General features: G+C 34.7%; 2 protein-coding genes across 4 annotated transcripts; both read left to right on the top strand.

Moving 5' to 3' along the window:
* The first annotated feature begins 4,085 nt into the window (after nt 1–4,085).
* Nucleotides 4,086–8,518, top strand: LOC141682647 (uncharacterized). 3 transcript variants are annotated; one of them, XR_012559875.1, is made up of 7 exons: nt 4,086–4,540; nt 5,703–5,858; nt 5,954–6,082; nt 6,743–6,859; nt 6,964–7,050; nt 7,603–8,233; nt 8,322–8,518. XR_012559875.1 is itself a non-coding variant. In XM_074487358.1 (7 exons), the coding sequence occupies exons 1-6, from the start codon at nt 4,178–4,180 to the stop codon at nt 8,149–8,151; spliced, it is 1,389 nt and encodes a 462-aa protein (XP_074343459.1). In that variant the 5' UTR covers nt 4,087–4,177; the 3' UTR covers nt 8,152–8,155; nt 8,322–8,518. The 3 variants fall into 3 exon arrangements, 2 of the variants coding, with proteins under 2 accessions (XP_074343459.1, XP_074343458.1); XM_074487358.1 differs by having other exon boundaries at nt 4,087–4,540; nt 6,743–6,847; nt 7,603–8,155; XM_074487357.1 differs by having other exon boundaries at nt 4,089–4,540; nt 7,603–8,155.
* Nucleotides 8,519–11,699: 3,181 nt separating this feature from the next.
* LOC141684399 (uncharacterized) lies at nt 11,700–17,539 on the top strand. The gene is made up of 4 exons (XM_074489331.1): nt 11,700–12,296; nt 15,751–16,034; nt 16,236–16,463; nt 16,733–17,539. The coding sequence occupies exons 1-4, from the start codon at nt 11,831–11,833 to the stop codon at nt 17,213–17,215; spliced, it is 1,461 nt and encodes a 486-aa protein (XP_074345432.1). The 5' UTR covers nt 11,700–11,830; the 3' UTR covers nt 17,216–17,539.
* The last annotated feature ends 136 nt before the right edge of the window (nt 17,540–17,675 follow it).

The following is a 17,675-nucleotide window of genomic DNA, read 5'->3' as shown; positions in this document are numbered from 1 at the left end:
GCTAGGGTGATTTTTAATGCAGGTACCCAAGGACAGCAATTGGAAGACTCCTCACGAGCAATCATATTGAGAGAAACACATGCACGTGAGATGAGTGAACCAAATATGAGTGAACTTCAGGTGAGAGCACACACAAACACTGATACTGTCAACCTGTTAGCTCAGATTGCTGCCCTGAAAGAAGAACTTGCCAAAAGTCAAGCTGAAGCTCAAGCATTCAAAGCACAAGTGGTTGAACGGTCTTCTTCTTCCACCTCTGTCGACAATCAGCTTGCGATCATAAGGAATGACATCTCAGATTTAAAGACTGCTGTAATACCAAAGCTCAATTCTATTCAGGACACTCCAAACTTATCAACTGATGACATATCCAACTTCTGCTCCCTACATACAAGAATGACTTCTCTTGAAGACCTCGTTGAGATGAATCATTCACTGGACAACTCAAGATTTGTAAAGATAGAGACGGGCATGGAACATCTAAATGAAGGCATGAAGCACTTATATTACATGATCAAGAATTCTCATTGCCCTAATGAAGAACAAAGAGCTCATTTTGAAGGACCGTCTGGTGGAGGATCAGGCTCTGGAAGTGGTGGAGGTTTCAAAGGAAAGTCTGTAGAGGATCCCTCAACTAAGGGGGAGAAGAAAGGAGGGAGTAGTTCCAAAGGGAAAGAAAAAGATACTTCTGCTGGAGATAAAGGAAAGGCTGATGATGCCTACTACAGTGGAGAACAGGATGACTTCGATATTTTTGACATTCCCACTGAACCAGCTCAGGAAGATAAAGATGGGTTATTTGAAGCTGAAGAAGAAAGTGATTTTGAAGATTGGGAAGAAGAAGATACAGTGGATCCTAGGTTTGAGAAAGAATTTCAGAAAGAACAGTCAGAAATGCAAAGAAAAGAAGCTGAACTCAAGAAGGTCTCACAGATCATTGATAGGAGAAAAGACATACAAAGGACAGAAACTCTTCAGAAGCAACATCTTCATGACATTAAAGCTCAAGAAAGGAGAAGAGATGTCAGACTGAAGATGGGTGTAAAGTGGGATGAAGCTAGGAGAGTACTCGATATGCCTCAGCTATGCACTAACAATGATAGGCAGTTCTTACATCTTCTTGACAAGCTGGAAATATCAAATCCTAACAATGACATGTACATGAATGCTATCAAGACTGAAGTCTCAAGGATCACAGCTGCTTTTGATAGATCCCTAAATGAGATGAGCATTTTTGTATATTGTCAGAGTGAAGGATCATTCAAGGTGTCACTTCATCTATTCGAGAATCGTTCGTTGTCAGAGATTTGGGTTCTTTTAAACAAAGTGAAAAGAAGCTCTGAGTTGAATGAAGTTCTTCGGGAAAGGCTTAAAGAGTTTGCCAGCAGGGCTAGTCCTCAAGTGGTCAACAATCCTCATCAAGTGAGATTCTTTAAGTCTGATTGTCTTCAAATCTGTCAGCTGGATGTACAATCTCTTAAAGACTACTCAGCTAAGCATCTGGTCTGGATGGAACATCATTTGAGAACTGCTGGATATTCATCCATGTTGAAGACTCAAGCTGCTGACTTGATTCAAGCTTATTGTGAGAAGAATGTTAAAAGGTACAATCAACTCAAGAATAAGTTGAAGACAGTTGGAGTTCAACCAGTCAGACCTGCAAGCTTCACTTCAGAAAAGGATCGTGTTTTTGACAAGGAATTGCTTCAAGATTTAGAAGAAGGTGAAGTCAGAAGAGAAGACAACTAAAGTCAATTAGCTCAAAACTCAATGTAATATGATTAGAGCGTTATGAATCAAGATAGTCTAATGTAGTTATATGTTCAGGCTAGAGGAACATCTATCTTGTATTCACTTGTAAATTTCATTTGGAATCTGGAAAATGTTAAATATAATCCAGAACTTTTCTGCTATTTACTTTACATTACTGTTCATATCTTTTTCTTATTTGATTAGTTGAGTTATCCTCTAGGTATTTGTTGTTATTGTCTAACAAGCAAATAGGGGGAGATTGAAAGGCATATGTCATAGCCTACTCGTTTATTCGAGTATTTAACTCAACTCAAATAAGAATGTAATAAGTAAATAGTGGATCAAGCATCAGAGAGATCTCACAAAGTAACATCTGTCAAAGAATAAAGAAACATTGTTCATCTGCAGACTTGAAGATTCACTGGAAGAAGTTCAAGAATTTGATCATGCCTCAGTGATATAAATCAAGATCGTGGATTTAATCAAGTGACAGAGATCTCGTCAAGGTATCATTTATTACAAGGATTCAATCAGAACAACAAAGTCAAGACATGAAGAAACGTCACGAAAGTTAGTCACTCATGAACCAGACAGTACATCGAGTGTCAGCATTGAAGTGACGGAATTGATTCATAAGTCTCAGTGACTTTCAGAAGATTGTCAGAAGAATGGTTGCTGCTCAGGGTTAGTATTAATTCTCCATTAATTAATTAAGTCATATAATTTAATTAAGAAAATAAATTATATCTGCAAGGATTAATTTATTAATTAATTGAATTAAATTGATTAATTAATTTAGAATTAATATTAAGGAATTACAGAATTTTAATTGGTTTAAAATCTATTTAAATTGGAACAAGGCAAACTGATTGTATTAGTATGACAATCGGTATGACAATCAATAGTCATACCGAAAGTCATGCTAATTCATTTGATTGTCTTGTTAGAATTTTTATTAGTTTAAAAATCTGTTATTAATCTTTGCAAGACAATCTGAATTGTACTTATGTAACAATCGGTATGACAATCAATTGTCATACCGAAAGTCATGCTGGTTCAAAGGATTGTCATTGCAGTTCATTTGCATTCGGCTGTTTACTTCAAAAGAGAAAAAGAAGCAGAAGATCATATCATCCAAAAATAGAGCAGCAACATACAGAACAAGATAAAAGCAGAGAACAAAAGAAAAATATTTCATCATCCATCTGCTTATTCAAGATCAAATATTCTAGTTTGTTAATGTTAAATCCAAACCACTAGAATTACTTATCTTGTTCCTGTATATCAATCTAGCGGATTAAAATCCCTAGAACTTAATCTCAAATCGCTTTTAGCATTTGATCTTTTAATTACAAAAATAGAAAAAGTTCATGTCGAATTTATTCTAAATTTGTAATAATTGATTTGAGATTAATCCCTTGTAATCGATACCGTAGTTGTAACACCTTTCAAGTTTAATAAAAGTTTTATTTAACTTGAATTTTGTTTCACAATTTTATTCCGCATTTTATTAGACGAAACGGTATTGTTTGCATTCAACCCCCCCTTCTACAAACAAATTGGGACCTAACACTACCAAACACCAACGTAGGTCAATCTCTGATTGCTCGTCATTAGCCTCCCTATACACCAAATCACCTTCCTCTGCTTCTTCGATGCGGATTTTAGCGAAGCTCTCTTCCATTTCATCAACAGCATTACGGGATGATGTCATCGTAAAGGGTTGAAACAATCACAAAATCTTGAAGAACTGAATAAAGAACAATGAGATTCCCAGGAATAAACCTTAACAAACAACCATGTTATAAGACAAGACTTTAGTTAAAATGTAGTAAAATAGTTGTAAATTTGGTGATGAATTTGCGATGGTAACAACTTTAAATGCAATTCAGTCTTAAAATAACTGAACCACGTGTTTTGTGATTTGGAAGGACAATTGTAAACTTAAAGAAAACCTTAAATTTCTCCGTCAAAGATCATGATTTACAATCACCTTCGATCTGAATTTTTTTTATTAACCGGGCGTTATTCACAATTAAACCATATTGGCCGGCTTAGTTTTGCAACGTTCATGCCGTTGAGAAAATTGTCCCAAAAAAGAAATGTTGTCACCAAACAAAAAACAAAAAAAGACATCCCCAAATTCAAATACAACCAGGGCAGCTACATAACAACACTCCATTACACAAAATACAAAACTACACAAATTTAAATTTTGAATTCTTCACATTAACATCCAAAAACAACACAACTGTCACAATCTTAAACTATTATATATCCATTTATTTATTTTTTAAAAAAAAAAATAAAATAGCTAATATCCCATATATTCACTTTTGATATTTTTATTTTACCTTCCCTCTCTTGCATAAATTTAAAATAAATACACAAAAATTAATTCTCGTGCAGCAACTATAATCTCGCAATGGAAGCCGATGAGTTCGGCTTCAGTGCAGCCGACTTGAAGCCGCCATCATCAATCTCTCTAACCCCATTTACATCATCTCCGGCTCCACGGCGGCTCTCCAGCAGCTTCGTGCCACCAAATGAGCCAGTACGAGCCGCTAAGCAGCTATCTTGGTTGTCTTTTCAAGGTCGGCTTATTGGAGCCGAGGAAGCCACGTCGGCTAAAGCCATTGGTGGTGGGCTGGGCTTAGAAGAAAAAATGGGCTGGGCAATGTTTAGTCCAATGCAGAGAGTGTTGGTTGTTGCTGTCATTGGTGTTGCTGTTGCTAGTTCTAAGAAGAATCAGGAGATTTTGAGGCTTAAGAGCTCTGTTCAAATTAGGGTTTGTGTTGTTTCTTGTTTTTGAATAATGGGTTCTTAGTGATTTTGAGTTTATTTAATTGTTGTTGTTATTAATGGTTTTTTTTATTTGTTAGTTTTTTTTATTTGTGTAGTGAGGAGTAGTTAGTAATTGTGAATTATGGGTTAATTTTGATATAATGTTGTGTTTAATTTTTAAAAGAGTAACGGGCTTGATTATTGATTTTTGGTTAATTAAGAGTCTTATTCATTGGATGAGTTATTTGTGTTTTTTTTGTATTAATGGGGTTTTTTTATTTGGATTTTCTTTATTAGATTTTTGGTATTTATTATGGGTAGGAAAGATTTTTTAGTGAATGTGAGTGTTGGGTTCTGATTTCTGTTGTGTTTGATTTTTGAGAGCTGGGATTTGGGGTTGAATTGCTTATTTTGTTAGAAATTAGGGCTTGTGTAACGATGGTACATGATACTACAAAATGGTTCAAATGCAAGCATTATATAAATGTACACATTATAGATGATGGAATTATTGGATTTGAATATCAATTAGATTTGTCAATTTAACACTTTTGCTGTAAATTCGCAGCACGTTATTCATTTGTTTTGAATTTATTAATTATTAATGGGTATTTTTAAAATTTGAATTTGGTTGTAACTTGTAACATTTTTCTGTAGTTATTAGGTGTAGTAATTACTTGTTACTGATTGTGAGTTGTGGGCTTAGTTCTGAACTTGCATTGCATTCAATTTTTGGGAGCTGGGATATGGGGCTTTATTGTTCATGTATTCTTAATGATAAAGGTACGTTTGTTGTCTTTGTTTTGCACTTCATTATACAATTCAGTTCAGTTCATGTATATATATATACTGCAGATAATTGATTCATTGATTTGAGTGTCTATGAAACTTTATTTCTATATATTGATAGATCTTGTGGTATTTTTCGTATGCAATTTATAATTTCTCCGTATGATGTTAATTTTCATCTAATGTTCAGCGTCATTCAGAAGTGTCTAAATTCACAGTTTGTTTCATGAATTCAACATGCTCCTGTAATCCTTCTTATGAGATCATTTAGATTTTGTGTTTTTCCACCTAAATCATCTAAATAACCTGTCTTCTTACACAGCTACACAAATCTATGAAGAAGCTGACATGGTCTTATTTTTGTTCTTGAATTCCAGGATCAAGTGCTTTCAGCAATGCAGGAGGAGCTTGACAGTTTATGTGAGCAAATTAATTATTTTAAAGATAAGTCTGATGATATGTGCCAACGATCTTCTGGTGGTTGTGGTTGTCGACCGTGTGATTTTCATCAGCTTCCATATGACGATATGATGGTAACAAGCTATGCTAATTAGCATCCGCCCATTTCTTTTTTTACATGTGAAAACCAAAGATTGGTGCTTATCAATCTATTTTACTGTGTTAGCAGGGAAGTGCAATTAGTGAATTCTCTAAATGGGAGGATACTTTTAAGTATCAGTCTTGTCAGCCAGAGGAGCGTCGTATGTCTAATTTGTCAGACTGGGCTCCAAGTGTTAATTCTACTATAGATATCCAGGTTATGTTTTTTAGATCTCTGAAGTCTTTTCTTTTGGTTTCTGTGATGATGCAAGTAATAGTGATGGTCATTAGAGTTGACTATTTTGCAAGTCCTCATTTGCTAGTGATGCATGCTTCTGATCCAATTTGCTTTTAATATATTCAAACTTTATGTTAGATGTTTCCTTTCCTAAACAACTTATTGAATCAACGCTGATAGGGATCAGTCCCCTGTCCTGCATCATAAACATTATATAAAATGGCAGGTTTCAATGAACTCTATATGGTGTTTTCCTCGATCCTTGCGCCTAGGCTCCAGTTACCAGTCTCCACGAGGACCTTACACCTCTGCCTTTAATAATGCTGCTTAAGACAAAGTTGTAGAATGTTTCGAATGTGTAGGTTTCAAATTCGAGCACTAGGGAACCTAGTCACTCTTCTTCATTTGAATCAAACAGACGAAATAATTTAATATCCTATTAAGTTTACACTTGCTTGACTGTTACAACATTCCACCCATGCAGTGTTATGCTTCATTCGCTCAAGAACAATTAAAGTGCAGATATAATGATCTGCCGTTAACTAAATGCTCTTTGGTGGTTTTCATTAGTTGTTGGATAAGTGAATAAGCAACTCTAGACTTCTACCATTTTAAAACTAATATTCTGTATTACTACAGTTACAACTGGATAATGAGCAAGACATCTACAACCTTCGGAAAGAATGTGAAGAGAAGGATGCCACTATAAATGAGCTCTCGTCCTCTCTTGACTCATCCAAACTTGTTAGTTCAAAGGTTTAGATTTACCTAATTATCACCAGATTGTTCGTGCATCTAAAAAGCTCCTTGGACTTGGCATACATATATTCAGTTAGCTCACCTATTTTTTTTATGTACAGATGATTTCAGAGCTGGAAGACATCATCCGTAGGAAGAACACGCTTATTACAAAGCTAAAGAAAGACAAGATGATTCTTGAACAGAAAGTGAGTGTGCTTTCATCCCAGTAATCCTATTTTTTTAGTTTTCAGCGAACTGTCGTCTTCTCTTTTGATATTTATCAAGCAAAATTACCAACTTATTTTTATTATTTTAGTAATAATGTTATTCCTTTTCTTTATTTTACTGGAATTTGGTTGATGTAAAGATAGATGCATGAATGTGTACTTGCATTTGGATCACTAGCATTCAATGGAAAATTTTGTAGTCATTATTTAATGGTATTAGCATGCTAACATATGTTTTGGCAAAGTAACAGAGAAAGGACTACAAGTAGACCTGTTTCATGCAACCTAAAAGTACTACCTTCTTATACTCTTTACCCAGATTCATTTACTTAAGAAAATCATATTGTTATTGTTTGGTATACTTGTATAATATCTTCTGCTGATGTAGATTCTCTCATTTACAGCCAGGCTATGACATGTATGCATATATGATAGATATGCCTTTGGGGGATATTTCCTTATAGATTTAAGATTTCTGGCCTTATATTGTGCTGCTGAATGTATGATTTTTACAACCATATCTGGAAACAGGTGTCCCGTCTCACAATGTTATCTTCAAGTGGAAGGACAAGACAGCTTCCTCTCCTAAATGATAACATGTTATATGATATGGCAAATACAACTAGTCCATCATCTTCTGATTCAGATTCTCCCTCTAGAGTCAAGCATCAAGCATGTGCCCCAGCAAGTCAAATTAGCAAAGTTCAGAGTAGCTACTACTCTTCAATGGGAGACCAGAAATCAGGTAAAGTCAGCAGTTCGACCGAATCCTTGAGATTAGCTGATAAACTTCGAAGTCCTCAATCAGCTAGTAGTCAGAAAATCTTAGGTAAGAAAAGCAGCTGCTCATCAATGGGAGACCAGAAAGCCGAACATAATAAAACTTCTACCCTGTTAAGAAGATCAACAGGCCGACATCATGTGTCTCAACCAGTAGGCCCTCTAAAAGAAAAATCATTAAATCAGATTCTTGATTCGGCACCTGTTGCAAGATCAAAGCCGATGATGTCTGGAAGAAATCTGAAATCCCAAAGACGGCCACCAACAAATCTTAACAATTCATTTCCAAAGATGAGATGAATTAGTGAGTATCTTACAGATAATCTAAATCATGTGTACTTGAACCGATTATTCTATTGACGGTCTTGTGGCTTTGAAAAAAGTAATTACTAATGGTATCTTTTTAATTGGCTGGTCTGTGTTCTGTCAACGCCATCTTCTAACTGCTTTTCCTTTTATTTTGTCTACAGGTGTTCTGTGATATATGTGATGTCAAATCCCTTGGAACAAGAACTACATAAAGTTGGCTTTTTGTTCTTCCTGAGCTAGTCAGCAGGTTTTATAGCTTGTTGAGAAATTATGCTGTGGCTAACTGTCATATATCCTGCAATGTCGTCTAAAAAAACCGGAAACTAACTGCATATATATAAATCATATTATTAGGATAGACGAGGTTTTATAACTGTTAATAATTTGATGCTCAAATAGCCAACATTTAGACTTGATGGATGTTGCTGCTTTAAATTTCTAGCAAATATTTTTCATGACTTTCTATGCATTTGATAACTAACTTAAGGCTCATTTGGTAGTTGTGCCGTTTGCAATTTCACTAACTTCTTGCACACAAATTTGTTTCTTGTTTAATTGGAACTTAGAAGCCTTTTGATGAGGTTAAGATAGGAAAGTTGTTTTTCTATAATATGGGGCCGAGTTAGCCTTATCACTCCAGGGTTAAGATTTAGTTTTGTTTGCCTTACCACCCAATAAACGTGATAAGTATGTTGTAGCATACATATGTTATAGACCATTTTTGCCTTTGCTAAGGTAAGCTTTTGTTTTGACTAGTAATTTTAATTGCCTACTGCATATGCAATTGTTTAAATTTGATAGCTAATCCATGACATAATTTCTATCACGGTGACTCGTTGAAGACCCATCTAGGATGTAATGTACAGTTTCAAGCGATATAATCGTGACTAGGAAGGGGTTGTTTACAGGAGCTGAATGATAGTTAAATTCCTAGGTGAAAAGAGCTGAATGATAGTTAAATTCCTAGGTGAAAAGAGCTGAATGATTGTTAAATTCCTTTGGTGGAAGAAAGGTCTTTTAGATCCCAACATCAATGAATTTATTACTTTGTTTTCTTAGTTTAGTTAATATGTATCATGTTTGAACTTTGAATACGTTACATAACTGGATCTACATATGCATGTTCCATTCCTTCTTTTCTTCCAGATGATTGGTTACACAAGAATTTTCAAATATACACAGTGAAAGCATTCAATAAATCATTTTATTAAAAGAGGATATTGAGCCCATCACAATAAATTAGAGCTGTAAACAAAGTTCGAGTTAAATAAACTTGAATTCGAACTCGTTACAAGCTTTAGCTATAAACTGGTAATGCCCTTATTAAATTGTATATTCTAATTTTCCATATTGTTTTCCGATACAACTGCAGTGCTTCATCCATATTTTAGTATGTGAAAGGGTGAGCAGTGAGCAGCTTTCTCTCCTCCTACGAGTCCCCATAGTTACCGCCTACTTGTGTATGTATAAAATTATAAATTATACTCTCTACTCTCAACGTCTCAAATTAGTTTTTTAGTTTAAATTTTACTAGTAATTTAAGATTTAAGGTGCCTTCACAACATGTTTTCGTTATTTATTTTTTGAATAAAGTTTTAAGATTCTTAAATTTTTATTCACAAAAAAATTAAAAATAATCAAAGAAGCTAGACCATTAATCATCTTAAAATACGCATTAAAATCAAACGGGACCATTAATTTAAGATGGAGGAATATTCTAGTAGAATCTCGATCAACTCGACCATAAATAAAATATATATAACTCACTAAAAGATGCTTTATTCAAAAAATTCATTTTTTTTCCCAAATTCGAAACTGTGTAAAAGTCTATATAAATAGAGTATAGAAAGAATCGAATTAAAAAATGTGAAGAGTAGTTGATTTGAGTAATGGTCAAAAAGAACTAACAACGGCTGCTCAACTATCACCTGTCTTTTGCCACCCATCGATTAAGACCATAATTATTTTTGTTACTTGTTCAATTTTAAGTGAAACTTCAAGCGAAAGGAATATTAAAAATAATATATGATTAGTTTCAAAAAAAAAAAAAATAATATATGATTGAGTTAAATATTTTTCTAACATCGTAAGACCTTATAAATCGATAACTTAACCGTCAACATATGAAAGTTTAATTTGATTAATTAATGTATAGTTAATTTAATTAGTTATTAATAAGAAAGTCAAATAACTCTAGAATCTAGATAAATAAAATAATATTCCAAGTTAGGGGTGCGCAAAGGTTAAAAACCGGACCGGACCAGAAACTGGAAAATACACTCAGCTTTACCGATATTGATAAAACGTTCGACTTTCAAATAAAAATTTGGAAATAGTAAAAGTATTTAAATACTTTCATTAAATGGCTTAATATGCTAATTGATAGTTGGTATCATTTTTTTGTTAGAATTGTGAAAGTATTTAAATACTTTTACTATTTCCAAATTTTTATTTGAAAGTCGATCGTTTTATCAATATCGGTAAAACTGAGTGTATTTTCCAATTTTGGGGATCGAGCGGATATTTTTCTATCCGGTCTTGGGACCGGACCGAACCAGAAAAACCCGGATGGGATCGGGACCAGACCGGTTTAATTAATATTTATATAAAAAAATTATTTATATAATTTTAGTTTAATTTTTCTTTCAAATTTATATATATTAAAAATTTTGTTACTTTGTACGTCAATAAAAATTTAAAAGTAAATACATATTTTAATATTTTAAAAGTAAATATAAATTTTTAACTGTATGAATAACAATATTTTATTATATGAAGTGCGAAATTTAGTAATTTAAGTGTAGTATCGATCTATTTTATTATATGAATTTATTATTTATTAATATGGATCAATAAAATATGATATGGGTGAATATTTAATATTTATATATAATCTTATGAGACATCAATTAAAGGTAAAATAATTATATATATGAATTGAGGTTCATTCAAGTCTGGACAAGATTTTTTCAGGTTTTGGACCGAAACGAAAACCGGATTTTTTCAATTATAATGACCGGGGATTGGACCGGGTATGTACGGTCCGATCCGGATCTTGAACCGGTAGATCCGGTCCGGGTCTTGGACCGGTAGATCCGGTCATATCCGGGTTACGGCTCCAGACTGTTAGAATAATATAAGATCCTGGAAAGGACCATTCTCTAACACCTTAAGGTTTTAGAGTAACTGGTTCCTTAACATGGTATCAGAGCTCAGGCTGGCAGAGGACTCAGATTCGATCCCTGCCACCCCCAATATTTCTCACAATTTATGAGGGACACGAAAGGTAAAGTTATGCCCCAAAGATGGGCGCCCGTGATCCACTCTTCGACCCATAAATGGGCTTTCGAGTGAGGGGGAGTGTTAGAATAATATAAGATCCCGGAAAGGACCATTCTCTAACACCCTAAGGTTTTAGAGTAACTGGTTCCTTAACGCAGACCGGAATTCTGTGGAGCCCACTTACTAGTCATCAACGTCTTAAATTTCTACCACCTTGTCTTCTTAATGATATGTCATGTAAAATACCTACGCGTGTACTGTTGTTATCTCGCTCATACCTACCTTTCTCTATATATCCTCCTTCCAATTTTTTCTCCTTACAAATTTCATAAATCCCTCTCTTTTTTAAAAGCATGATCTAACATAACATGTACAAATAGCTTTAGAAATGATCATGGATCGATCAACTTCATCAATCAGCGGTTCATTCTCATCCTCCTCATCATCAGCAGCCTCTTCGCGTCGATCCACGCCACTTAACTCACCCAACAACACCCCAATCCTCTCAATCCAATGCTTAAAGTCCAGCTCCAAGTCCGAGGAATGGACAGCTGACACTTTACAGACCGGAGACATTGTTGAAATCATTACTATTGGTAATCTCACTGTCCGATCTCCATTCAAGAACGGAAAGTCTGGTGTACAGAAGATACTTCATGAGTGTTACAAGTCCAAAGATACTTCCATTCGTGTTAGAGTTAGACGTGGAGCTGACCAGTTTGCGGAGTTGATGGCTTGTATTGTGCCTAATGACTCCGCTGGGAGGAAACACTACATGTTGAGGTCCATTGTTGATCCTAATTATGCTGTTGCCTTTGTTGATCGGACCGAGGCTGAGTGCTTCAATATGCAAGGTATGTAGTCCGATTTCATATTATTATCCGCTTTTATTATCTGCAAAAAATATTGGGACCTAATATCTCTTTTCGCGTTTATTATGCGTGCAAAGTAGTAAACTAATTACATTAGAATAAATCGTGTTATAACATTTTACCTAGCGCGGATAATAAACATAAATTATAAGTCATAATTCGCGATCAATGTTAGTGTTGTGTCTGAAACCGTATATGTTTGTGTTGACTATTCTTGTGAAATTTAGTTGACTTTAGGCATACTTGTGAACACAACTACTATAGATAGAACTGTTTGGTTGCTTATCTGTATGTTCTAGATGGGCATTGATTCAAGTCAGTATTGGTGGTTGAAACTTGAAAATCATAAACTAAGTCTAGTGGTGTCTTTTAGTTGTGTTGTGTGTAATTCACAAGGTACTCAACAAAACAGTTGCAGTTCAAACTTTGAACAAATGCTAAACTTGTAAATAATTGTATAAAAATTATTAAATCTAGACAGTAATTGGCATATTTTGAAAGTATATGTAAATCAACTCTATTATCTGATCAAATTTAGTTTTACATAGGCTGAGAGATTCTTCTGCTAGTTCTGTATGCTGGGCCTTTAGGACTATACTATAATGAGAAAATGTGAAACTCTGTTTACTCACGGACTCACACCAGTAGATACCAATCAATACATGTAAAAAGTATTGAGCGTTGAAACGGAAATTTGTCCACTAATAACAATTTTCAACGTGTTTGTAAAATTGTAAAACGGGGGGAGTACTAAAATTGTCAAACAAGGGGAGTTCATCACTGGACTAGCTCAAGTGAAAGATAAAGGTAGTAGTCTGCAATAAAATTTGGTAATTCATAAATGTGAAGACAAAAAGTTGGATATATACATATATATGTATGAGTTTTAAGCCTGTACATAGGCTCTAATGGATCCAAACAGGGTCAGATCCATGAATGTAAGAGCACATTTCTAATTAGAATTCTGCCTATTCTGCCTCTTGGGGAGAATATATGTATTATGTACTGATACACAATTTCTGTTCTAAATATCAATCTCTTTTCTTCTTTATTTACCTGGCATGCCTATGTTTTGTTGGCAATGAGGGCATGCTTGGAAGAGAGTATTTTTCCTTTTTCTTTGATGTGTCACACACAATTTACCAGTATTTTTTAATACTAATCACATAATACAAATGTGAATTCCTCCTGTATCACTAATGTATAGGCCTTTAATCTGTTGAGGCCTTCTTCTTCTTCCTTTTTTCTTAGCAATTCAGACTCGTTTAAATTATTTTGTCTATTTCTCAATGGTAGTATCATAATTTATAACCCTGTGTAATTGTATTTTTCCTGGTCTTGTTCTTGCAACACACAAATAAAAATCTAGCAGCCTAATGATTACTGGGTTGACCATCGCGGAGGATGAAATTTACGTTGAGTTGTCAAAGTCGTTCTTCAATCTGTCATCACATTTCTTATATCAGGGGTAATCCTCTACCCACCCACTTGCCCACTATACATAAATCTAGCAGCCCAAAGTTAACCACTGTTGAGGATGAAACTTACTTTGACTTATCAAAGTCATTCTCAACAGCTATGATCACATTTTCTGTTCCAGGCTAAATTCTCCACCCACCCACTTGCCACTCTTTGATACATTATAGCTGTCTATTCATAAAATTCTATGTTGATGACAAGAATCCAGATAAGAATAAACTTGTACTTATATTACCCCTTTCTTCCTTCCTACAATAATATTAACAATTGATACAAAACCATTTCCTGCAATAATATTGACAATTGATATAAAACCTTTTCTTATGTGGGTACTGTGGCAGAGCACTTGGGGGATTCTCTTAAGGCTCCAATTCTCCAATGGAGCAGCTCTGCCTCGTTAAGATGTGCGTGGAACAGGATATGGACATAAGGAATTGTACATGTCATTTGCGGGAACCTTACAAATATGTAATCACTGTGCAGAAAGCGCATCTAGCAATATGTATAACATTTATATCATAATTACTTAAATATTATGCGTACCAATAATTCTTATTTAAGTTGGCATGGCATCTGAGAATTGAGATCTCCGCTCCCTTAATATCCCTATTTAAGTATTAAAAGATAGGGAAGATCAGATGGCACAATACATCTTAGAATTTGAATGGAAAAAGAGCAAGAAGTGATGAATAAGAAAATTTATCTGGAACAAGTTACGGATGAATTGCTAAGCTAATTACGGAGAAAATGTATAATTCTGGAATTTTCTTGTGAGGTTAGCAAATTTGTTTGTCAGATATTCTTAATTACCAAATGTCTAGTGTAGTAAAATTAACATTTCAAAATGCAAATTTGTCTCATTAAATGGAATATATGTAGCCTTATCAAAACACTTGATTGCATCACATATGCCTAATAATTCCCAAACTTTCAGTCTTAGGTGTGTGATACATTCGCTGTATGATTGTAAGAATCGTTTCCGCATTGACACTTCAGACATCTTTAAATCCATATTTTTTTAGTAGGTCTTTCATTTATCAAAAAGTAGAACTACATATAGTTCCATGAATTGCAAACTAAAAATAGATTGTTGGAGAATAGGCATCGGCCTGTAGAAACACATCTGTAACTTACATATTTTAATTGTACTAAGAAAAATGTAGGTATGTATAAACCCAACTATACTCAAATGCTGATTTTAACATTCATGTATTTTTTTTGGTGGAAGGTTTGATGATGTTGCCAAGTTGAAATTGCTTATATGTAGGAGACACTTCCCACTTAACTGTATAATTAATGGTTTACTTTTATACATATTAAACATCTGGTTAAGAAAACACCAAAGAATGTCTATCAAATAGAATAAGTTCTGAACAAGATAATTTTCGCTTACTTGGCATAATATACTCAGAGCATGCTACTTCAAATGTGTTTCCCTAGAATCAAAATACTCCATTCAAGCTATTGTTAGCTACTCTCGCTTGCACAGCCATGTAATAACACTTCCATTTTTTAATTCTCTTGTGTAGTGTATCAGGGTAGGAATTAAAAACAAGATGACAAGCCTCTAAGTTCAGTTTAGAGGCCATCATGATTATCCATGATTTTTATATTATTTTGAGGGTAAATGATGTGAGCACAAGGACATTCGAGACATAAGGGCCAAATTTTAATCATGTTTTATTTTAATGTTTTGGCTGGTTTGAATTACAAACATTATTAATGGAGGATTCAGGGTTACCAGTTTCAAATTCTGTTGTTTTTCCTACAAGATATATTAAATAATCTTCGTCAATATTGTTTTGCATCTTTGTATATAGTCTTGGCTACATATAATTCATACTTGATTCATATCATATATATTGTTAAGGTCGGACTGTTTAAACTTGCAATAATTTAGTTCCTAGTCAATTTGTCCTTGATATGAATGACAATCTTACATGTAAATGCCACGCAGCTTCAAGAAACTCTAGGATGGTGGATGCATTAGCTAAGACTCCACTTCAAGATGGACAGGTTTCGTATCCATGGGAGAAGAGAATGCAGGAGCAGCTATCAGTTCCTAACTCAAGCTTCTTTCTTTCGATACTCTTTCTTCCCAGAACCTCAGATAAAAACCCTTCTCGTTACAATGATTTGGAGGACACGCTTGCTAGATCTAATGCATGGCTGACCGCCTCTCAGGCATCAGGAGTCCCTATTGTATTCATGAACATCCAGACTGAATCCCTACTTACCAAGGTAAAATTCTAACGAAACATTCATAAATTTATCATTAACAAATATTGTACAGAGATAATATGAAGGGAAGCAATATCCTTACCAAATGCAAGTCTCAAATCAAGTTCCAATTGCAGAATGAGGCAGTTAGCTGGAGAATGTTACAACCACATATTTCAATTAGCTGATTTTATTTTTCTTTCTTTTCCTTATTTGAGCCAGATATCAGGAGAGACAGCATCTTCTACTGTAAATGCTGGGTCATTGTCGGATTTGTCGAATCTGGCCAATGCAAGTTTGTATGGCTTTGAGGATTACCACGGGGTGGACATTGGTGTTGTTAGAGCAGTTCGATTATGGTATTCTCCTCTAGAAGGAGAAGTTCCTGTTGAAATCAAAATAAAAGAAAGTGACACAAAGCTTGGCTTTGCAATTAGCCGCACAGAAGAGGTTTGTAATTGATAGTTAATTTCTCATTACATAAAACAAACCTCAGAAAAAATGCATCAGGCATCACACAAGTGTTAAAGATGGTTCTGATTTAAGATTAATAATTATGAGGGTCGTCATCATGACACCCCTTATCATCACATTCATCGTCATACAGATGGAGTAATCACCATTAGTAAATCACACTAATGTGTCTATAATGTGTCTATAATTCCCAATTAACATGTATATTTGCTCTAAAGATTTATCCTTTGTTGTTTGTTTCGCAGGGCTTTATTTACATATCTTCTGTAGCTGAAGGTGACGATGATGCATCTTCAACACGTTCAGGCCTCTGCAATATGTATAAAGAAGCAAACAGAGCAGGTAAATTGCTGGTGGTTTCAAGAGTATCAAATCAGAAAGTCCTTCCCTGGATTGTTTCTCCAACAGGACAAATTCGATGTTATGATACTGTCTCCCTTAGCCAGAAGCTCTCACTGCACCGGCATGCAAAGGTCTCTATACGCCTTCACACCTTCTTGTGGGATTCAAGTGTTTCTTCTCTAATAAAGGGATTTGGCGCCATGGCTCCAGCCGCATTGGCTTTGCCACCTGAAACACAAACAGCACAACTTGCAAATGATAACAGGATATCATCCTTCACATATGACGAATCAAATGAGAGCACTCAGAGCAGTGTCCGGAGCGAAGATGGACCACGACTCGGACCCGAGAGAAACGCGTTAGCAGATTCCTCCTTCCGGTTCTAAATTTTACAGTTCCAAGCTACCGGGTATAATATTTTGATGTGTTTTTAGAATTGTTTCTTGTATGCTACATCTTGATTTGTATATAGAGATACATCAATTGTAGTTTAGCCCTCAATCGTTTGCTTGCCCTTCAAATAAAAAAATATATGCTAATTGTATTTGTTGTAACTCCATAAAACATGTGAGTCTGCTTGTTAGTCACCTAGGCCCTTGAGTTTAAATTTGGTATTGTGAAACTGAGTTGTACATTTGTATGGTAAAACATTTGATAAGTGCAGCTACTTCAGTTCTATATCAAGCTCTATATATTATTTTAATCAATAATTCAAATTATAGTCCAATGCTTCTGAAGTGTCCCCAATTCCACAGCATGCCTATGAAAAGATCCACTATCGAAACTTAATCAAGAAACTATGAAGAGTACTCCCCGAGTTTCAGACTCGATAAATAAACAGTTATG

The sequence above is a fragment of the Apium graveolens genome, chromosome 9, assembly GCF_009905375.1.
Source record: "Apium graveolens cultivar Ventura chromosome 9, ASM990537v1, whole genome shotgun sequence".
Classification (NCBI taxonomy): domain Eukaryota; kingdom Viridiplantae; phylum Streptophyta; class Magnoliopsida; order Apiales; family Apiaceae; genus Apium; species Apium graveolens.
Note: the sequence above shows the minus strand (reverse complement) of the source record. Positions and strands in the feature narration are given on the sequence as shown.